Source organism: Ahaetulla prasina, chromosome 7 (genome assembly GCF_028640845.1).
Source record: "Ahaetulla prasina isolate Xishuangbanna chromosome 7, ASM2864084v1, whole genome shotgun sequence".
Taxonomy (NCBI): domain Eukaryota; kingdom Metazoa; phylum Chordata; class Lepidosauria; order Squamata; family Colubridae; genus Ahaetulla; species Ahaetulla prasina.
The window spans coordinates 17,205,268-17,229,140 of record NC_080545.1 but is presented as its reverse complement, the minus strand read 5'-3'; the positions used below and the strand labels follow the sequence as shown (position 1 = coordinate 17,229,140).

General features: G+C 39.0%; 1 protein-coding gene and 1 long non-coding RNA gene across 2 annotated transcripts; one reads left to right on the top strand and one right to left on the bottom strand.

The window, feature by feature from the left end:
- The first annotated feature begins 37 nt into the window (after positions 1 to 37).
- On the top strand, positions 38 to 10,612 carry LOC131201782 (uncharacterized). The gene is made up of 2 exons (XR_009156001.1): positions 38 to 1,535; positions 9,899 to 10,612. It is a non-coding gene; the product is annotated as an uncharacterized LOC131201782 (long non-coding RNA).
- TTLL1 (TTL family tubulin polyglutamylase complex subunit L1) lies at positions 2,988 to 23,613 on the bottom strand. The gene is made up of 12 exons (XM_058189993.1): positions 23,414 to 23,613; positions 20,073 to 20,162; positions 19,606 to 19,795; positions 18,104 to 18,220; positions 17,651 to 17,859; positions 16,385 to 16,565; positions 11,099 to 11,233; positions 8,126 to 8,234; positions 6,908 to 7,051; positions 5,267 to 5,353; positions 4,435 to 4,598; positions 2,988 to 3,379 (listed from the first exon to the last, which is right to left on the bottom strand). Exons 4-12 carry the CDS (start codon positions 18,214 to 18,216, stop codon positions 3,250 to 3,252), a joined length of 1,272 nt encoding a protein of 423 aa, XP_058045976.1. The 5' UTR covers positions 18,217 to 18,220; positions 19,606 to 19,795; positions 20,073 to 20,162; positions 23,414 to 23,613; the 3' UTR covers positions 2,988 to 3,249.
- Positions 23,614 to 23,873: the final 260 nt, after the last annotated feature.

Here is a 23,873-nt window from a genome sequence, read left to right as displayed (position 1 = left end):
CCAATCGGCTTCAACTTCCTACTTCTACGGAGGAGAGCTAGGGCGCGTGCGCGTAGCGAATCTAAGGAAACCCGAGGCTGATCACCTTCGGCTAGGCTTGCGCGTCGCGTTGATCTTGGTTGGGAATGGAAGAGCCTTCAAAGGAGGTTCTCGGTGCTCTCTGAACTTGGTGGTTGCACGCTATACACCCTCTCTTCCTTCTTTTGCTGAGGCGTCATGCAAGTAGAAAAAATAATATTGTTACATGCAAAGTCTGCAATAGGAAGAAATCTCGCCATTTGTCTTATTGCTCTAGACGGGGGTCTCCAACCTTGACAACTTTAAGCCTGGAGGACGGCTGGGGCATTCTGGGAGTTGAAGTCCTCCAGGCTTAAAGTTGCCAAGGTTGGAGACCCCTGATCTACAGCGATTTTCATCTAATTGGATCCCTTTTCTAATCTTGTAACGATCCCGCCTCCTCTGTTTAGCCAATGAGAGTCGTGATTTTTTTTTACCAGCTGCTAATCGATGTTAAATTTCTAGATTATTTTTTTCCTTTTTCAAGAGATCGCGCAATTTTGCAGCATCGAGCATGGCTGTGACTTGATTTTTTTTTTATTCTCCTCCACCCTTAACTTTCATTCAAGTAGGAAAAACGACGAAAATTTATAATCGGCTCACAAGAAATTGGACTAGTCTCAATAACAACAGCCGGCCAATCAAACTCTCTGAAATCAATCCATGACTCAGAAGTATCCGTTCATACAGATCCGCCGGGAACTGAAAACTTATTTATTTATACAAGCGGGACTGGCCTGATTTTTAAATTTTAAATTTAAATTTTAAACTTTTAATGGTAATTTTATTGGGTATTTTTATGGTCAATCGACGGTTTTAATTTGGCCTTTTATTGAATAAGTTTTTTAATTGTTATTTTAATATGTATATTAATTGTTTTAAATGGAGGCTGTACACCGCCCTGAGTCCTTCGGGAGAAGGGCGGTATAAAGTTTGATAAATAAATAAAAATAAATAAATAAATAAATACTAAATTCCATCACATAAAAAGGTATTTAAAGGCAAGTGTTCTGACAGACGAGCACAATTCAAAGCGCACGGACGATGTCTGCTTGAATGGTGACGAAATGTTTGCAACCAAATAGAATAGAAGAATAGAACTTTTTATTGGCCAAGTGTGATTGGACACACAAGGAATTTGTCTTGGTGCATATGCTCTCAGTGTACATAAAATGGCTCGGAACTCGAACCAACAGCCCACCAATGCATAGATTTGAACCTCGGCCGTTGGGACTAGCAGACTTAACCGGGACTTGGTCAAGCAGCAGGACCAGTTCTAATTAGATGAGAGGCTTCCGGGAATTTCAGGACTATAATCTTGGCTGAGAAAATGAAAAGAAAAATCCAGAAAGAAGGCAAACGTAAACCAGTCTCATCTTGTTGCTGAATTACCAGGAGTCACATTTTAAAGCTTGTAGGCTCTAGCATCTCCACATCTGGATCATCAAAACCATTCCAGAAAGCTACAGAAAAGCCAAGTGAGCACATTTCACCATAAAATGAAACATTCTACCCAGGCTTACATTTCAGGAGGCACGCCTATCCAGAAAGCAAGAAAAAGAAGCTAGAATGATACTGATAATTCCCTAACCAATTGCACACTTTCCTAAATTTTATTCACAGTCAAACAAGGTTTGGTTACCTTCTGAGTGGATTACTGGAATACACTGTATAGGGGGGCCCTTAAAGAACATCCAGACTCTCTTGTTAATTAGCTATTTGTTAAAGTCAGCTCTCTTAAAAGTCTAAAACACTAGTCTGACTAGTTATCTGTGGTTGCATTATGGTGAATTCAAGTATGACATGGTCACTTTTCCCCAAAGTTCCTGTAACTTCTCCCTCAACCATTTCATCCCTATCAATAAGTCCAGTATAACTGTCTGTCTTGTTCCCTCCTCTATCTTATATATAACAAAGTTGTCAGCCATGTCAGGAACTTGCAGGATCCAGTCTGGGTCAGCCCATCCTCAGGGAATTCAAGTACCCTGATGATGGGTTCCAGCAGAAGTCCTAAAACCTGGAAGTCCTGTGGTGAGTGACCCAGATTGGATCCTGAAACATTATCCTGGGCCATGTATATGTGCCTTCATTCATATCAGGAACTTTTTTGATCTCACTTTCCCTGCAGAGTTAAAGTCAGAGTAGTTTAAGTCCCCCATAACAACAATGGTGTGTTTCCTGCACACCTCAGCTAACTGATTAGCAAAGAGCTCATCTATTTCCTCTGACTGGATTCCAGTAAGAGGTCAGTTCCTGAGAGACAAATATGATACTTCTAAGTAAAAGTAATAGTGTGGCTAAAATTCATGTTTTAAGAGGCACAATATTTATTTGTCAAATCTACTGCAATATGTCAGCATTTCAGTGTACCTGCCAGATTAGCCATTGAAGAATTATTTTTAAAATTCAACTCTAGTCTTTAGCCCAGAGGTCTTCAAACTTGGCAGCTTTAAGACTTGTGGACTTCAACTCCCAGAATTCTCCAGCCAGCATAGTCCACAAGTCTTAAAGCTGCCAAGTTTGAAGACTTCTGCAGTTTAGCCAGTAGAAGCAGTGCAACAAATTTTGGAAAAAGAGGTGTGTGTTTGAGGCCTATACACAGATCTGTATGTGATATATACTATCACAATTAACTTCTCAGCATTCCTAGTAGAAAGTTTAAGATACCTTTTCACCCAAGCTTGTTATTTTTTTTATATTTAATTTTGAAGAGAACAACAGCATGCCTTATAAAGAAATAGAATTTCTAATATATTAATATTAGTTTGGAATAAATACTTAGGCGTTGAACAGTTTGTTTAGAATTCTAGAACAATTCAGAAAAAAAAATACTAAACTTTGAATATTTCTGTTGCAGTGCTTGAGATAGCAGTTATTACTTCAAAGAAAGTAGTTTGAGTTGGAAATGAGTTGTTTTATTAAAATGCTATTTTGTTTGCATTAATTCATTGCTTTTTCTACTATAATATGCATCATAATAATCTTGCATAATACTAAGTATGGAGTAAAATTACAGTAGATCTAATGATCAACTTGAAATGTTAGCACATGCCTCTATCCTCTCATCTTTGAGCAACGTTCTTTTCTCTGGACTAGTATCAAACAAATAAAATAAAAAAAAAACAAAATAAATTAAAATAAAAGATATCCACACAGAATTTCCCCAAAAAATAAATAAGTCAATTTATTCTACTACTTCCAAGTAAGGATCCCTGTTTTTCCAGGATCTCTGGCTCGGTTTCCCTTAAATCCAACAGACTGTCCAGAGCGACTTCGCAAATCACGATCTGACATTTCACTTTGTGCCATCTCTTCATCATATCTAAGAGAAGAGAGATAAACATCAGAGACTGATTTGTACTGAAAGGGTGGATTTTTTTTTCTCGAGTTGAATTGCAACAGCGGTTGGATGAAGAAATTGTAGGCATGAGTGTTCCACCATTTAAAAGGCAGGAGAAAACCCCTCAGTACAGAACACCGGATGAGGAAAAACAGCTTGTTCTTTTATTTTCTTTATGTAAAGTACGTAAAGTTTAAATGTATCCACTTGAGGATATTTCAAAAATAATTCATATAATATAATCAATAAACTCTAAATTTTGGGGAAAACACCGGCTCCTATTCACAATATTAAGTGATAATCTATGTACATGCCTGCAACTCTTTAGTTAGGTAGACCTTGACCTACAACCATTTGTTTAGTGACTATTCGGAGTTATAACAGCACTGAAAAAAGTGACTTATGACCATTTTTCATACTTATAATCATTGCAGCATCCCATGGCCACGTGATCAACATTGGGGTGATTGACAACTGGCATATATTTATGACAGTTGAACTCTTCTGGGATCATGTGATCACCATTTGTAATCTTCCCAGCTGGCTTCCAACAAGCAAAGTCAATGAAGGAAGCCAAAATTGACTGACCAACTGCAGTGATTCCTTAACAATTGGGAAAAGGTTTAAGTGAGACACTACCACCTTGCTTAGCAATAAAAAATTTGGTTGCTGTCATAAGTGGAGGACTAGCTATGCACTCAAATACACACAAACACACACATCCAAGCAAAATTATTTCCTTTCTTAAAAGTGCCTTGGCCTTGGTGCACAAAATACTATTCTCTGCAGTTATGCCCTTATGCACTTCCATCATTAAAAACGAAGAATATCATGGTACTTCCCATAACTATTTTTCCTCCAGCAAAATGGATTCAGTATGCATTCTAATAGCAAGGCAGCAATGGTTAAGAGCTCATGAATTATACTTTTCTTCACTTACAATTAATGTGGATTCATTGTGAAACCTTCACAGAGTAAGATCTTGGCTCAACGGAACTCTAGCCAGTCCATTTGTATCTCTATTCTTAAATACTTACAAAATTTCATAATTCCCAAGAGCTTCTTTGGGGGGCGGTTTATTCCATTTACAATCAGGAATTTCTCCATTGGGCACAGCAATATTAAGCGTGTCATTTATCAGATTGTACTTGAGTATGCGGTCATTTGCAGTACTGGAAGTAAGAGATGGAGAAGCATTAACCTATGGAGAATGCAGGAAAGAAAACAGATAATTCATGGTCACCATTTGGTAAATAAATAACAGCTTATGAAACAAACTCGCACCAAAATTTATATGTTAGATAAAATAGGGAGTAATCTGGTGGCACTTTTTTTCTGATCAACTGATCTGCAGCTTATCAAATCTTCTACCTTCTAATAAAACCTGTTAGTTGGGGAAAGTGCTACCAGGCTCCTTCTGATTTTTTTGTTACCGTGCACTAATATGCCTCTCTTCCTATTAAGTTTACAGTAATTTGGATTTCTATACTGAACTTGGAATTTGGAATAAATAGCCTCTTCCAACCTTTGGATTCTAAGTGTGCAAAGTTCTATCAGTTGTAATTCAGTAATTTAACACCTTCCATACGGATTCAGTAAGGCCAATTACATGAAGCACATAGAAAAGATTCTGAATTAATTAAGAAAACATTAAATTGCAAGAGTAGAAATTGCTTGGGAAGTTATTTTTTATGATTTATGTTTCTCAAATAAGTACAAAAGTGTTGGAATTTTCTTTACAGTTTTTGGGTTTGGTTTGTTTTGATTTTGCTTTCTATGCCTTTCTAAATTGTCTTTCAACAATAAAAAAAATTCCTTTTTCTACAGTTGTAAAAAACAGCACTTTAAAGACACTGTAAGTTTATTTACCTCAATAAGCCATGGCTTTAGCTTGTCATCAATAATGATGTCATATCCGTAGCATTCAAAGCAATGTTTATCATTGTTCATCACAGGCTGTAAGTAAATGAATGATGAAAGTAAACATGAGAAGAAGGATGTGCGATCAGATCATCTTCATACTGTATTGAAGACTACATAATGTATTCAAGACATTTCAAATATAATCTGAATATTTACAAAGAAGTTGTGCAAGTTTATCACTCATACTATAGGTAACAGTATAAATCCTTAACTATAAAAAGGAAGAATATGAAGTCAAACAAAAGATTCACAATTTGTTTGTGAATAAATAAATAAAATGAAGGCCTACAATTCCAGAAGGCAGGCTTAATATTTTTGCAGTTGTGAAATTCCTCCGTTTTTGCTCTTAGTAGAATACTCTTGATTGAATGTCTTTATCTTTTCCTTATTTAAATATTCTCAGGAAGGCTATCAAGTTTTATGTAACATTTTATTTTGAAGGCTAATATACTTGTCACTCCTAAGTATATTGGTAGCTTTCTCCCATAATCTAATGATACGATGGTCTAGATTCAATAAAGCATTCACCTTGAGCTATTTTTCTTAGAATTTGTATTTGCAGCTGTACATCCTTTTGTACATATTTTTCTAGATTTTATTTTTGTTTATAAAGATCAGTGGAATGCATACCATACAAAAATTATCTTGTATGTATTTATCTGAGTATATTTGTGCATATATAAATATATACAATATTTCTATCATCTAGACCAGTGATGGCTAACATTCACGTGCCAAGAGGGGGGGTGGGGAAGGTCACGCGCGTGTATGTCCACAGCCGTAATTCTATGTGCCCCACCCCACGCATGCAAACCCCTCCTGCTCCTCCCCTCGGCTCCTAGCACACAATGGCCCGATAGGCCCCTTTTTCTCTCTCACCTGGCTCCAGAGCCTCTCTATAGTCTGGGGAGGGCAAAAATGGCCTCCCCCCCCCAAAGCCCTTCGGAGGCCAGAAACGGCCACATCCCAGTTGGACAGAAAAGGACTTTTTTGCTGTCCTAAGCCTTCAGAGACTCCTAGAGAGGCTCTGGAGCCAGGTGAGACAGAAAAATGGGCCTTCCCCACCCACCCCCAGGCCCTCCAGAGGCAGAAAACAGCCTATTTCCCTACTTCTGGTGGGCCAAGAAGGCCCGAAAAGCAGCTGGTGTGCGCCAGAGTTGAACTCGCATGCCCACTGATATGGCTATGTGTGCCACCTGTGGCACGCGTGCCATAGGTTCACCATCACAGATCTAGACTATGAATTTTACATTCTATTTTTAAATTTTACATTCTATTTTTAAAGACCAGTACATGTAAGGGAGGAGGAGGAAATATTTTTGGGTTTTTTTACTGGTTTTAAGTATGTATAGTGCTTTTATATCACACAGCTCCTCTTATGTTTGACATTCCACATGCCAGAATAGCAGAAAATGTAAAATGGTGGATCACAAAATATAAGGAATAAAAAATATGTCAAACGTTTACTATGAAACTTCTTCAACTTTCAGTAACAAAGATACCTTGTATAAGTAACTATTGGAAAGAATCTGAAGGGTCTTTTGTATTACTTAACTTTCCTTCATCATAAACTTGTGCTTTACTCACCGCAACTGCTTTCAATGATTGTACAATTATCCAATGTATTTCATCAAACAGCTTGTTTGTGACATCTTTCCCTCGAGTGCTTTCTAGATACAAACGCAAATTATTGACAGTCCATTTGCCACCATGGATGTGGTTGTAATCATCCTATAAAGGTACATCAAATTACCATTTTTACTTTCAAAAGACTTTTCAAAACCAGGCATCTTCATTAATCTGATAATTTGGATTTTGCGCAAAAAACAATCAACAAAAAAAGTATAGGCTGTACGTAGACTTTAATACATTTTTATCCTGTCAGGACACATCCTAAAGCCTTTTAATATTAATTTAAGGACAAAATTGAGAAATTCCATGCCTCATAAACAGAATAATTAAAAGATGATTTCAATCTAGGTGGGTTAAAAAAATTATGTTGTAGGAGGGCAAAGGTCTATGTCAACTGTACATTGGCTAGTTGTTTCAAAAAAAGAGCCTTATAGTTGGAAAATGGATTGTGAGTTAAAATGTACAATAAAAAGCTAAAATAGAATATATTTCAAATAAAAGGAAGACAAAGGAATAGCCAGTAATAAAATAATAATGAGAATACAAAAATGTTTCATCTTTATGATGATAATTTTGGCATTTAGAAATCTGTTTTCTATGTGTGTTCAGGCTGCAGTTGGAAGCAGCTGACTAAGGGATGAAGCATTTTGTAGTTTAGGGTTCATATGATAGATTTAATCCTTCATATTCTAGAACAGGGGTCTCCAACCTTGGTCACTTTAAGACTTGTGGACTTCAACTCCCAGAATTCTGGAAGTTGAAGTCCACAAGTCTTAAAGTGACCAAGGTTGGAGACCCCTGTTCTAGAATATCGCTTTATGGTTTTTGTATTCTTGTGAGTGGCCTAAAGTCCCAGGAGGCAGCTGCATATAAATTATTACAAATAGATAAATATAAATAGAATATTTTTTTATTGTCCAAATGTAATTGGACACACAATGAATTTGTCTCCAGTGCCTCAAGATTTTACTGCCGACAGCAGTCTCGGTGAAATGCTCTTTAGTAGTTTTGATGCTTTTTAATATTTTCTGTAACTCATTGCAAATTACATACACAAAGGATGAGATTCTGAATAAATAAATATATTTAGAACTATAAGTAAGCAACTTTATTTTTGTTACACATTTTAATTAATTCCAAATAATTTAGATCTACATTATAAAAGGATCTTACCCCATGTTTCTGAATGGCAACGTTTGTAAGATGGACAAACATGTTATCCAATTCGCTTGTACTTGGGGTATATTTTACTGTGCAAAATCGGCAAAACCCAAGTTTATACCTTAAATGTAAAGAAAAGATACTATCTTATAATTTTAATATTCTTAAAGAGACAGCTTCTTTGACAGCAGTTACTATGATCTTTCTTTTTTATTCTATTTAATACAATTCTGTAACACGTTTAGCTTCATGTAACTGATTTTCTATCCAAAGGAGAGGTTACTTTTGTCCTGACCAATCAACTTTTTTACTTTGATCTCTTTCTGAGTACCTTGTTAATATTTTAATCTTTACTCTATTGTTTCCTATTGTGTTGTTGTTGTTTTGATTTATCAATTGCCTGACAGATGTTATTATTTTAGAGTCCAATTCCAATTCAATAAGTAGTGAACCAAATATGGTTCAACACATGAAATGGAAATTTGGTGAGATTTGTTAGAATTTAAATAGAAAATGAACATAGAAAAGAACAATGGAAATTAAAAGCCTTTGATTTGCCCCACCATACTATTCCCCTTTCAGCAACCTCCATCTCCTGAATAAACATACGATCCTAACACTTATCCTAGCACCTCACTGGCTCCATCAAAAATCCTCAAGATAAAGAAAGACACCAAACCCCCTCATAATAATCGACATCTAGGAAGGATCTTCCTTTCCTGGACTTCACACATCCTCAGGTCAATATCACATCTAAACATACACCTCACAATCAAAGCCTAGGGAAACCTCAATCCGCATAGCCAAATATCAAAGCCCACTTGTCATAATATGTACCTCTAATAGGCTATCTTCAACCATTGTAAATGGTTGGATTAATAAACTATACTACTTCTAGCAGCTGCCACTTGTGCTCATTCGTAACCCAGCTCAGGAAAAGGAAAAGCTTCTCTAACATGTTCAGCAAGAAAACAATAGAAAGAGAAGACTTGTACTGTATTTTATGCACCCACTCCTGCCCCAAAATTCAGATGTTGATGTGGTAGACAGGACCTTGGTTAAAATAACTGGAGGAACAAGTAAACCAATGCTGCTGTTTCTATCTAATATTATATGGAATATTATATAGAATATCTAATATTATATCTAATATCTAATATTATATATAAAACATATGAAGAACGGTTGCAGGAACTCGGTATGTCTAGTTTAATGAAAAGGACTAGGGGAGACATGATAGCAGTGTTCCAATATCTCAGGGGTTGCCACAAAGAAGAGGGAGTCGGGCTGTTCTCCAAAGCACCTGAGAGAAGAACAAGAAGCAATGGGTGGAAACTGATCAAGGAAAGAAGCAACTTAGAACTAAGGAGAAATTTCCTGACAGAACAATTAATCAGTGGAACAACTTGCCTGCAGAAGTTATGAATGTTCCAACACTGGAAATTTTTAAGAAAATGTTGGATAACCATTTGTCTGAAATGGTGTAGGGTCTCCTGCCTGGGCAGGGGGTTGGACTAGAAGGCCTCCAAGGTCCCTTCCAACTCTGTTATTATTATTATATCAGCCAGGGAGAAGAGGTGGGTGGGATCACACTTGATCTTTCTAAGAGGTATGAAAATGCAACAGAGGATGGTGTTGGACCCGAGGAGATACAGGAAAGAATGGGTCTTATAATGATCGTTCCATGGGATAAGAGAACTGACAAAATAACTTCTCTCCTTATTCCTTGACAAGAAAAGTCATAATAAGGAAAGACAAATCTCTCTTCTCTTTATTTCTTCTCAGAGGCAGAAGCAACACTGGAGAGAAGCAGCGGAGAACGACTCCTTTGGTATCATTTTTCCCAAGAGGACCCAATACTGGCATTGAAGGAATTGTCTTCCATCCTGCCTCTCTCCTCCCCATGATTCAGGGGTGGGGATTCAGCCGGCTTGGGCAAACCGGTTGTTATGATTTTCGGCAGTTCAGAGAACCGGTAAAATTGACCACCGCCTACCCCACCCTGCCCTATATATTATCTTCCCTTTGCCACGTGGTCCAGCATTCAACATGGCTGGTGCTTCTCTGTGCTGCACGCTTTCTAGGTGGGACTTAGAGGAAAGCGGCAGCTTACAGCTGCTAAACTGAACAAGAGACACTCTCTCCCAGCAAGAGCAGCAGCGGAGAGAAACAGCCGCTACCCCGGAGAGCAGAGGCGGAGCGGAGCAGGCCCTGAAAGGCTGCTCAGTTGACCCTCGCCGCATATGCACACCCTCACATTTTCGGCGAACTGGTGGTTAAGTGGATTGAATCCCACCGCTGCCATGATTCCTGCGCAAATAAAACTTCTACTTTGTTGCCAGGGCAGATTAAATGTTGGAAGTGTGATTTCCGAATTGAATAATGGTATTGAGCACTGCCATGTGAAAGAATCCTGAACCGGTGGTTTCCTGTGGCTGCATTTTTTTGTAAATGTAATTTTAAACTATAGTTTCAAAATAAAAGAAATTAATAATTTCACTTTATTGTGCATTGGTCAAACCCCATCTGCCATATCTTTGAGATACTACATTGCTGGAGATGATTAGATTAGGAGACTATAAAAAGAAATCGAAGCAGGGTTTAGAGGAAAAGGTTAAAGGGGATAAGATAGAACTTTTCAAATAGCGAAAAGAATGCTGCCCAGAAAGTCAAGATTATTCCCCATTGCTCCAGAGTGCTGAACATGGGAGTATCAGACTTTAATCACAATATAGGAAGTCACGTTACAGTTGAATCTTGGGGTGTCTGAGCTGAAGCAGCAGTTGATCAGGCAAAAGGTGATGGATCTCTTTATTAGCGTGTTTAAGCATAAGCTAAACAGACATCTATCCTGAATGGCTGGATTCTTTCAATACTGGTCTTGCTGGCTTAAATGTCTACTTTCATCTCTATAGTTCTGTAATTCCCCCCCACCTCCTTTCCCAGCAGCAAACAGAACAAAATAGAGGAAAAAAATGAACTTACATATAGCACCTCAAAGGACGATATGTAGATACTAATACATACAAACGTAGATCAAATTTCTTCCCACCAATCAGAAGTGGATTACTGATATACAGGGAAATCACGTATGCTTCTTTCGTGGACTGAGATACAAACCTAAAGATATTTATATTTCATTATTTCAATTTATTAAATTAGTTTTCTTCTTTTAAAAGTCATCAAGGCAAAGCCATGTACACCAGGATGGAAAGTTTTCTTTTTCTGCCAGAGCCATGATGTTTTTCAGCCTCAGGCAAAATCGTACGTAAGCATCCATATGTACGTTTTACTGCTAGCTTGCTGCCTTTACTGCATTGTAAAGTGCTTCCTTCTTTCTCAAGATAGCATGGAAATGCAGCACACAGGCAACATGGGGAATGAACCATCTGTTGTGGTCCGCCAGCAGCCCACAGAGATAGCAATGGAGTTGGACAGTGAGGAGGCTGGGGAGGACCATGGGCTAGACCTGGACTCTGGGGAAGACCCAGACGAGGGCTCTGTGTCAGAGGCAGAGATGGGGTCAAGGCCATCTGGGAGCGATGCGACGACTCCAGGGCCTCCAGAGGCAGATAGCGGAGAGACAGAGAAACAGGAGGAGCCTGTTTCTACTGCACACATGCAAAGGACTACCAGAAGGCAAGAGCAGCTAAAGCAAAAAGGACGACAAGGGAGTATGGCCAGGAGATGATTGGCCCCTCCCATAAGGCTTAAAAGAGCAACAACGGCTCTTGGACCTTTTGTAGGAAAGCAACGTTGCTACATTTGTTTCTAGCCGGCCTCACTTGTGGAGTTTTGCCAAGAAAAGCCTTTGGCAGGCTGCCAAAGAGGACAAAGGTTTGTAATAAGGCCGAAGGACTTTTTCTGAAGGATTTGTTTTGGAATTAATTTGGACTAAGCTGAGAATGAAGTAATTCTCAGCTGTTCTAATAAAATATGTTTGTTTAGGACTGATTGCGTCTGGTAATAACTACTTGGGCCTAGGTCCCAACGCCATCATTTCAACCATCACCATCTCCCTTCCAATCTCACTAAAAAGGAAATTTTCTTTTCCTTTCAGGAAAGGAAAGGATGCTGCAAAAAATAATTGATTTCTTTCATTACTGAATCTTTGGATATTTAATGATAGTTTTGTTATATTTTCTCTTTTTTTATTATAAAAATTAGATTTGTTTAATCTGTTGTGAGATTGGACTGCCTCCCGTGAAAAGACTGGAATTCTGTAGCCATCTGTCCCTAAACTATATTGCCAGGAGATTGCATTACAGAAAGAATGACTTCCCTCTCTTCATTTTCACCTTTTAATTAACAGAAAGGCAAAACAAGATATGCACACCCTATTTCTTTCATATACTGGGATATGAGGTAGAAAGCCAGGTACGGTGCCCCTGGGACTAACAGGCTCCTGATCGAAAACAGGAGGCAGGGCCATGGTGTGAAAACTCAGAAGGTTTTGGGAAACTAGGTTTTGAGATCTCCAGTATTCTACACTAAATCTTTCCGCTATGATTGTGTATTACAAATTTCATATCAATACGTTTCTCAATCAATGTATTTGTTGTGGCCACAAAACTTCCTAAATATGTCCTAAATAGCAAGCAGTTTCAAGTGCCATGACTACAAAGAACTGCCCTTCAAGCATGAGAGTATTTATTTGCATCTGGCAAAAGGAGATACATTTAATATTCTTCCCATTTGTATTAATTTAATGTTTACTAAACAAATTTCCTATTTCCTTTGCAGAAAGTCTTTCTTTTTTTATAACCAAGTCTTTACTACAAACTAATTAAATTAAGACAAACTCAATGCCACAATGTAAGTGTAAAGTGTAAATTTATTTTAGGCTTAACGTATAAAAGGCTTAATGTTTCTGATGAAGGCTAAATCAGGAATAGCACTTGATTAAATCCAAATAATATCGTATTTGAATCAAATATTTGATATTTGATATGATATCAAATATGATATCAAATATCAAACGAGACACAATGTCAAATAAAAAGATTTTTTTCCCTAAGAAACTTACGTAGATGTTTTGCTGTCTCGAGACCATTTTTTAATTTGGGAAAGCTTATTGATGAGAAAAATTCCTTTCCCTTGAGCTTTTCCACAAGGTTTCATAATCCATGTACTGGAAGGGTTTTTTCGGAATTCTTCAACAAATAAATTATAATCAGCCGGAAGCATAAAGGTGACAGGTACAAAGTCTAAAAGGGATACAAGACAGTTTAAAATAGCATATTAAATCAAATAGACAAACAGACAGATGGTAGCGGATGAGCCCTCTCTTCAATTATTTACCCATTTCATTCTTTCTAATTTAAGATAGGATCAAAATGAGCATTGGAGCTCTCTCTAACTTTCCATTTTAAAATAAAAAGAAGTGGAGGTCACTCAGTTTAATTCCGTTAACAAATTAGATGAAATGTTATACGAGAATCACTTTTTTAAATCTTAAAGGCCTCATGTGAATCTAAGAATATGCCTAAAATTTTCCATGTTTTGTCTTTTAATTCTATCTGAGAAATTGTAATGAACAGTTATTACCGTTTTTGCCTTTCTTAATTTATAGAATTCAAAGCACGAAAATATTATTCAGTCAGATTCTACGACCCTGTGCGATAAACAGAACAATCCTAGGAATATGTGGTACTAAATTAATTGATTAATTAATTGGTTGTCACTGAGTTGGGTGTGATTGACGGAATTTATATACTATAGTTACTCATCTCACTTGCATGTCACTCTTGGTGGGAGACAGTTAAACTAAAAGTTAAGCAAATTGTAATTTATCTTGTTAAAACAATTTAAAAACCATGATAACAAAAAGACAGAGAAGAAAGAGCACAATCAGTTTATACCAACCATTTAATGGGATCCACCCTTCCATGAGATCCCAGGGCCTGATGGCAAGACCAAGTGCTTACCCTCTCAAATACTGCAAAAAAAAAATTCTTTTTCTTTCTTTCTTTCTTTCTTTTTCTTTCTTTTTTTCTTTCTTTCTTTCTTTCTTTCTTTTCTTTTTTTCTTTCTTTCTCTTTTTTTCTTTCTTTCCTTTCCTTTCCTTCCTTCCTTTCTTTCTTTCCCTTTCTTTCTATCCATCCATCCATCCATCCTTTACATATGGAACTTGAAATTCCACTCAGTTCAGAGAAGGTTTATTGGAGCAATCTTAATGGAATTTAAAGAATTTAGAACGACTTGGGAACATTATAAGAAATCTGCTAAGGGAGAAAGGGAAAAAGCTGCTTGGAGGGGTCTTGGAAAGGAGATTGCATAGATGCAGATACATGAGATGTATTTTTTGCAATACTGTAATGGTATAGCACAGTGAAGGGACGCGATGGCTTAGTGACTAAGACCCTGAGCTTGTTGATCAAAAGGTCGGCAGTTCAGCGGTTCGAATCCCTAGTGCCGTGTAACGGGGTAAGCTCCCTTTACTTGTCCCAGCTTCTGCCAACCTAGCAGTTTGAAAGCACGTAAAAAATGCAAGTAGAAAAATAGGGACCACCTTTGGTGGGAAAGTAACAGCGTTCCGTGCGCCTTTGGCGTTGAGTCATGCCGGCCACATGACCACGGAGACGTCTTCAGACAGCGCTGGCTCTTCAGCTTTGAAACGGAGATGAGCACCGCCCCCTAGAGTCGGGAACGACTACCACATATGTGCGAGGGGAACCTTTACCTTTACCTTTTATAGCACAGTGATGGTCAACCTTTTCGACACCAAGTGCCAAAACTTGAGCACACGTGCACGCGCCAGAGTGCCCGAATATGTGCACATGCGTGCAGCAACCAGCTGCACTTCCGGGTTCCAGCACGCGCCTCGGACAGGTGCTGTCTTCTGGGTTTCAGCCTCCGGCGCACATTCCAGTTTCAGCACTCAGTTGTTTTCGGAACCTGGAAGAGCAGCTGGCAACGGTGCATGGCCAGGAGATGATTGGCCCTCCCATAAGGCTTAAAAGAGCAACAACGGCTCTTGGACCTTTGTAGGAAAGCAACGTTGCTACATTTGTTTCTAGCCGGCCTCACTTGTGGAGTTTTGCCAAGAAAAGCCTTTGGCAGGGTGCCAAAGAAGACAAAGGTTTGTGATAAGGTCGAAGGACTTTTTCTGAAGGACTTTGTTTTGGAATTAATTTGGACTAAGCTGGGAATGAAGTAATTCTCAGCTGTTCTAATAAAATATTGTTTGTTTAGGACTGATTGCGTCTGGTAATAACTACTTGGGCCTAGGTCCCAACGCCATCATTTCAACCATCACCATCTCCCTTCCAATCTCACTAAAAAGGAAATTTTCTTTTCCTTTCAGGAAAGGAAAGGATGCTGCAAAAAATAATTGATTTCTTTCATTACTGAATCTTTGGCTATTTAATGATAGTTTTGTTATATTTTCTCTTTTTTTATTATAAAAATTAGATTTGTTTAATCTGTTGTGAGATTGGACTGCCTCCCGTGAAAAGACTGGAATTCTGTAGCCATCTGTCCCTAAACTATATTGCCAGGAGATTGCATTACAGAAAGAATGACTTCCCTCTCTTCATTTTCACCTTTTAATTAACAGAAAGGCAAACAAGATATGCACACCCTATTTCTTTCATATCCTGGGATATGAGGTAGAAAGCCAGGTACGGTGCCCCTGGGACTAACAGGCTCCTGATCGAAAACAGGAGGCAGGGCCATGGTGTGAAAACTCAGAAGGTTTTGAGAAACTAGGTTTTGAGATCTCCAGTATTCTACACTAAATATTTCCGCTATGATTGTATATTACAAATTTCATATCAATACGTTTCTCAATCAATGTATTTGTTGTGGCCACAAAACTTCCTAAATATGTCCTAAATAGCAAGCAGTTTCAAGTGCCATGACTACAAAGAACTGCCCTTCAAGCATGAGAGTATTTATTTGCATCTGGCAAAAGGAGATACATTTAATATTCTTCCCATTTGTATTAATTTAATGTTTACTAAACAAATTTCCTATTTCCTTTGCAGAAAGTCTTCCTTTTTTTATAACCAAGTCTTTACTACAAACTAATTAAATTAAGACAAACTCAATGCCACAATGTAAGTGTAAAGTGTAAATTTATTTTAGGCTTAACGTATAAAAGGCTTAATGTTTCTGATGAAGGCTAAATCAGGAATAGCACTTGATTAAATCCAAATAATATCGTATTTGAATCAAATATTTGATATTTTATATGATATCAAATATGATATCAAATATCAAACGAGATATAATGTCAAACAAAAAGATTTTTTTCCCTAAGAAACTTACGTAGATGTTTTGCTGTCTCGAGACCATTTTTTAATTTGGGAAAGCTTATTGATGAGAAAAATTCCTTTCCCTTGAGCTTTTCCACAAGGTTTCATAATCCATGTACTGGAAGGGTTTTTTCGGAATTCTTCAACAAATAAATTATAATCAGCCGGAAGCATAAAGGTGACAGGTACAAAGTCTAAAAGGGATACAAGACAGTTTAAAATAGCATATTAAATCAAATAAACAGACAGACAGATGGTAGCGGATGAGCCCTCTCTTCAATTATTTACCCATTTCATTCTTTCTAATTTAAGATAGGATCAAAATGAGCATTAGAGCTCTCTCTAACTTTCCATTTTAAAATAAAAGAAGACAATAGCAAGCCATTGTAGCATATCCAGTGTCAGCAGAAGCTGGGCACAAAACTGAAGATACTTGACTTTTTTAATTTATATGAAAAAAGATTATAGACAAGCATAAAAAGTTTCAAGGATATTGCTATACTCCGTACTTTCATCTTATTATGCTATTGCTTAGATAATCATTAGTTTGAAGCAGAGAGAAATACAGGGGTGCTATTCACCAGGTTCTGACAGATTCTGGAGAACCGGTAGCGGAAATTTTGAATAGTTCGGTGAACCGGCAAATACCACCTCTGGCTGGCCCCAGAGTGGGGTTGGAATGGAGATTTTGCAATATCCTTCCCCCAAGAGTGGGGAGGAAATGGAGATTTTGCAGTATCCTTCCCCTGCCACGCCCATGAAGCCATACCACACCACACCCATCAAGCCACACCCACAAAACCAATAGTAAAAATGTTTTGACTTCCATCACTGGAGAAATGAGTACTGTAAACCAGGGGTCCACATCCCCTGGTCCATGGATCGGCACCGGTCCATGGCATGTCAGAAACCAGTCCATGCAAACTAGCGAAGCCCCATCCACAGGATACAGGCAACCATGTTCCCTCCACTGCTGAAAAAACTATTTACTGAACTGGTCCCTGGTCCCCAAAAAGTTGGGGGCCACTGCTATAAACCACATAAAGCAATGATACTGACCTTCCTGCTCTATATCTTGGTTATAGAGCCATGTCACTCTCCCCACTTTTTCTATGGCCTTAAGCTACCCGCCAGTTTCTGCCAATTCCCAGCACCCTATACCCTGGGCACCAGTGAAATCCAGCAGACGCAATGCCATCCCTGAAGTAAAGATGCAGCCTTTGCATACCTGGTACTCAAAGTTATACACAAATAACTCTAATTACCTAAATCAACTCACCTAAATAAAGGTATTTTCCATTTTCATCCTTCTCTGCAAGAGGACTACCTTCTTTTTCCAGTTCTTTTCTGTACCTTTTAATATTTTTCACCATTAAGTCCTTCCGGGTTAGTTCGTAATGGTTAGGAAAATGATTGACAATCTGGTCATCAGAGAGACGATAACCAGTTTCTACACTGAAAATATTCCGAATAGTTTGTACGCTCATCCTGTAAAGACAAGGTTATTATTCAGGATGCTTCCAAACACTGATTCAGATTAGTTATGACCACAGGGGAGCCCTGGCTATTGGAACTTTGAATCGGACTCGTAAGTAGTCCTGGGGAGGTCCGTCATAACTTCAAACAGTTGCTAAGCGACTAGTCATAAGTCAAGGACTCTCTGCATTAATCAATCACCTTTAAGAGTTGTGTACTTAATACTCCATATTATATGTAAAAAAATGTTGCTTACCAGTAGAAGTTCCAGTCTTCATTTTCAGACACTGGGATCCACCCTCGCTTTTCAAAATTGTTTATTAATACAGATTTCTCTATGTCAGTCACCCACTTTACTTTTCCTGCCATTATCCTAAAAAAAGCCATCAATACACCCCGATCAATATCTAAAAACCACATACAACAGGCACTCTAAATACCACAGAGAGAACAGCACACACTCTGCTAGAGGGAAATTCCCTGAAGATGGGCTCCAGCATGAGTCCGAAAGCTCAAAAGACAAAACCTCTGGTCCTGGTGAGCAACGCAGATTGGATCCTGCAACATTTTCCTGGGACACGGATATTCGCTTTCATTCGTAGAAATCTCTCCATTGAACAGAGACTAAAGGCTTTTTGAAACTAATAGCACTTCACTATTTATTTATTTATTTTATTTTATTTTTCAAATTTATATACCGCCCTATCTCCCTAAGGACTCAGGGCGGTTCACAGGCAGTTAAAATACATATAAATACAGATTAAAAAACAATTAAAAAACTTATTCTATTGCCCCAAATTTAAAATAGTATAAATAATAAAAACCCCTTAAAACCCATAACTTTAAAATCTAATCCAGTCCCGCGCAGATAAATAAGTGTGTTTTAAGCTCGCGACGAAAGGTTCGGAGGTCCGGAAGTTGGCGAAGTCCTGGAGGGAGTTCGTTCCAGAGGGTGGGAGCCCCCACAGAGAAGGCCCTTCCCCTGGGTGTCGCCAGACGGCACTGCCTAGCTGACGGCACCCTGAGGAGTCCCTCTCTGTGAGAGCGCACGGGTCGGTGAGAGGTATTTGGTAGCAGTAGCCGGTCCCGTAAATAGCCCGGCCCTATGCCATGGAGCGCTTTAAAGATTGTCACCAGCACCTTGAAGCGCACCCGCACTCACTTTCTACATAATTGGAGATAATTAACTTTCTCTGGGTATATCCCTATTGTAGTACAGCCAAGCTAATAGATATAAAGCATAAACCTGTAGGCATGGAAGGTATTATTCACTTCAGTAATTATCAGGTTACAAAAAATATTCTGCATAATCTATCTATATTAAAAAGGATGTATGTATGTATGTATATTTGTTCCAGCATAACTCTGGAACGGCTCAAGCAATTTCAACCATACTTGGTACAGAAATGACTCAGTCTCTGGAAACAAATACTGGGGGAGGGACGGACAGACCCTTGGTGTGTGTGTGTGTGTGACTGTGTGTGTGTGTTGTAGCATAACTCTGGAATGCCTGGGCCGTTAAAAAGAGCAAGTGCAGTGTCCTACAGCAGCAGTTGTTTGTGATATCAGTTCTTTCGCAGCTTCCTCTGGAAAGCCAGCCATGACGTTCACCCTCCAGTAGACCAATGGGGAAGTGCCTGGACCAAAGGGGAAGCATGCGCTCCCATTTGCAAACCGGTAGCAAAGGTAAGTGAATACCACCCCTGATGTGAACCCCTCTTGTTACACACACACACACTGATTAACCATAATGCTCACCTGGATAAGCCACACTTGGAAAAAGTGAATTAGGCAAAAAAACTTTCAAAATCTTTCAGAGCTCCTGGAGTATGGGGAAATTACCGGAGGACTGGAAAAGAGCTGATGTGGTTCCACTCTTCAGAAAGGGGGGGGAAATGGATCAAGAAACTATATACCAATCAGGCTAACATCATTATCTGGGAATATCCTGGAAAAGATAATCAAGCAACAGATCTGCTTACAAACTAGTAAAGCCATTACTAGAAGCCAGTATGGGTTTGTGAAAAACAGATCATGCCAGACAAACCTTATAGCCTTCTGTGACAAAGTGACTAAATTAGTGAGTCAGGGAAATGCAGTGGACACAGTTTACTTAGACTTAGTAAGGCATTTGACAAAGTAGACTACAGCATACTTCTTGGTAAGATAGAACAATGTGGGTTAGACACTGATGGATTTGCAGTTGGCTGATCAGCCACACTTACTGTGTAGACTTCAATGGAACTACATCTATATGGAGGGAAGTATGCAGTGAGGTACCTCAAGGTTGTCTGGGGCCCAGTATTCTTCATGATCTAGATGAGGAGAAAGAAGGGAAGTCATCGGTTTTGCAGATGGCACCAAGCTGGGGAGATTGTTAACACTTTGGAAGATAGACTCAAGATTCAGAAGGATCTTGACAGACTTGAACACTGGGCCCTATCCAACACAATGCAATTCAGTGGTGAGGAAAGCAAGGTCTTGCACTTAGGCAAAAGAAAAACAAATGCACAGAATTCAATTACTAAGAATAGTAATTGTGAGAGGAATCTAGAGCGCCACTTAAGTGGTGCTGAAGGAGCCAAAAAGTCAATGCAGTCTGCATCAACAGAAGGATAATAGCAAGATCATGAGAAATGATAGCGCTCTTTTATAATACTTTAGTGAGACTACACTTTGAATACTGCATCAAGTTACAAAAAAGATGCTGAGACGCTACAAAGAGTGCAGAGAAGAACAACAAAGACGATGAAGAGTCTAGAAGCTAAACCATACAATGAATGGTTGCAGAAACTAGGTACGTCTAGTCTAACGAAGAGAAGATCTACAGGTGACATAGCTGTCTTCTAATCCTTGAGGGTCTCCCAGAGGGAAGAGGGAGTCAATGTATTCTACAAAGCACCTGAGAGCAGGACAAGCAGTAACAGGTTGAAGATTGCTAAAGAGAGAGTCAATTTCTTATCAGTGAGAATAATTAATCAGTGGGACTGCTGTCCATCAGAAGTTGTGATACTCCAATGCTGCCTGATTTTAAGAAGATACTGGGCAGCCATTTGTCTGGAATGGAATAGGATCTCCTGTCTGAGCAGAGGATTGGACTAGGAGACCTGCAAAGTCCCTTCCCACCTAGTGCAGAGAAGAGCAACAAAGATGATTAGGGGACTGGAGGCTAAAACATATCAAGAACTGTTCATGCAAAAGTATGTCTAGTTTAATGCAAACAAGGACTATGGGAGACACGATAGCAGTGTTCCAATATCTCAGGGGCTGCCACAAAGAAAGAGGGAGTCAAGCTATTCTCCAAAGCACCTCAGGATAGGACAAGAAGCAATGGGTGGAAAGCGATCAAGGAGAGACCTGGAACTAAGGAGAAATTTCCTGACAGAACAATTAACCAATGGGACAACTTGCCTCCAGAAGTTGTGAATATTCCAACTATGGACGTTTTCAAGAAGAGACTGGAGAACCATTTGTCTGAAATGGTATTCTATTTCTATTCTATTTATTATCCCATTCTATTTCAAATGGCAAAGGGTTTTCCCGCCTGAGCAGGGGGTTGGACTAGAAAACCTCCAAGGTCCCTTCCAACTCTGTTATTCTGTATTGTCATTCTGTATCTGTAAGAAGCCAGAACTGGAAGAGAAGGAGACCTAAGTGATGGGACCTCTTTTAAATCACCCCATGGCTTTCAGCAGACAGCAGAGCACCCCTTCCTCAGTAAGAACTCCAAGAAAGGCTCATAGATATTTATTACATTACATTAATTATATTATATATGTATACGTATATATATATATATATATATAAAATTATGTATAGATGTAGATGTATATATATAATTTTGTGTGTGTGTGTGTGTGTGTGTGTGTGTGTGTGTGTGTGTGTGTGTAGATGTATATATATGTCTTGGCATATTCGGGTCTTTTCCCATGTAAGGTTGAGAGTATCTTGGCGACGTTTCGATAAGGTCTCACTTGTCATCTTCAGGCTGGTGCTTTCGGCTTCGTGAGCAAAGCGTGGTCGGAGCTGTCGTCTCTCTATAAATACTGGTGGGGAAGTGTCCTTCCTCTCTATTTATAGAGAGACGGAAGCTCCGACCATGCTTTGCTCGCACAAGCACAAAGCCGTAAGCATGATGATGATGAGTGAGGTCTTGTCGAAACGTCGTCAAGATACTCTCAACCTTACATGGGAAAAGACCCGAATACGCCAAGACCTACATACCTATACCCGTGAAAACCCACAAAAACAGATGTATATATGCAGATAGATATAGATAGATATAAAATATATATCTTATATATGCGTATATGCATTACATATACTAATGCATTATATATATACTGCTCAAAAAAATAAAGGGAACACCTACACAACACAATGCACTGTATTTAATAAGAATATTTCATTCCTTCAGATCTAGGATGTCTTACAGTATACAGTAAAGGGAACACAAAAATACTGTAAGACATCCTAGATCTGAAGGAATGAAATATTCGTATTAAATACAGTACATTGTATTGTGTAGGTGTTCCCTTTATTTTTTTGAGCAGTGTGTGTGTGTGTGTGTGTGTGTGTGTGTGTGTATGCAGGTTTTGGTATGTTCGGGTCTTTTCCCGTGTAAGATTGGAAGTATTTAGGCAACGTTTCGATGAGATCTCACTCATCATCTTCAGGCTTTGGCTTTGTTCTTATGTGAGCAAATATATATATATATATTTGGCTTTGTTCTTATGTGAGCAAATATATATATATATATATATATATATATATATATGTCTTTGGTTATTCGGGTTTTCTCCCGCATAAAATTGGAAGTGTCTTGGTGACATTTCAACGAAGTCTCATTCGTCATCTTCAGGCTTCAGCTTCGTGCTTCTGGGAACCCCCACTAGCAGTTAAAAGGAAGAAACCCCCACTAGCAGTTAAAAGGAAGAAACAGCTGCGATCACACATTGCTCCCAGAAGCACGAAGCTGAAGCCTGAAGATGACGAATGAGACTTCGTCGAAACGTCGCCAAAACACTTCCAATTTTACACGGGAGAAAACCCGAACAACCAAAGACCTATATATATATATATATATATATATATATATATATATATATATATATGTATGCGCATTAGTATATATAATGCATTAGTATATATAATGCATATACGCCCCTTTCTTGGGATTCCCACTGAGGAAGGGGTGCTCTGCTGTCTGCAAAAAGCCATGTGGTAAATATATATATATATATACATACACACATATATTTTACAAAGGATTTGCTTTTATTGGATAACCTAAGTCCTGTTACGCCTTCTATCGTTTTGAGATAAAACTAGGGCAGGGGGTCTCCAACCTTGGTCCCTTTAAGACTTGTGGACTTCAACTCCCAGAGTTCCTCAGCCAGCTTTGCTGGCTGAGGGACTCTGGGAGTTGAAGTCCACAAGTCTTAAAGGAACCAAGGTTGGAGACCCCTGAACTAGGGAAATCCTCCGCATCCGCGCTCCGAGTCGGCCTCCTGCCCTCCCACCCACCCCAAAAAAAACCGACTTCGGGAAACGGGCTGGTGCTCACCGTCCCTAACGGAGACGCGACGCCGCGGTCTTTATCTTGGCGGTCTCGCCTCCTGCCGGCTTGGGCAGCGCTTCCGCAACGTTACCGGACAACCTGGACGCCGCGCGCCTTCCGGCTTCTGGGGGCGCCCCCTGCCGGTCCGAGCGGGAGGATGCAAGAAACGGCCCTCTATTGGAGGCTCTGCGAGTCGCCCGTTTCTCCTTCGATGCAAAATAAGGCAAAGTTTAAGCCTCCTCGTACAAATTGTATGGGAGATCCGACCAAATACATGATCCATCCGATCCAATACAAGTAATACTTTTTATTATCATAATTTGTATTAAGCTTTTTAAATTTTTTTACCAAAACTATAAAATACAAGCGAAAATATGATAGTAGTGGAAGAGTGAAGAAGAGTGAAAAGGGGAAGAGAAATCTAAGGTAAAAGGGAGAAAGGTCAGGGGGACATTAACTTCTTCAC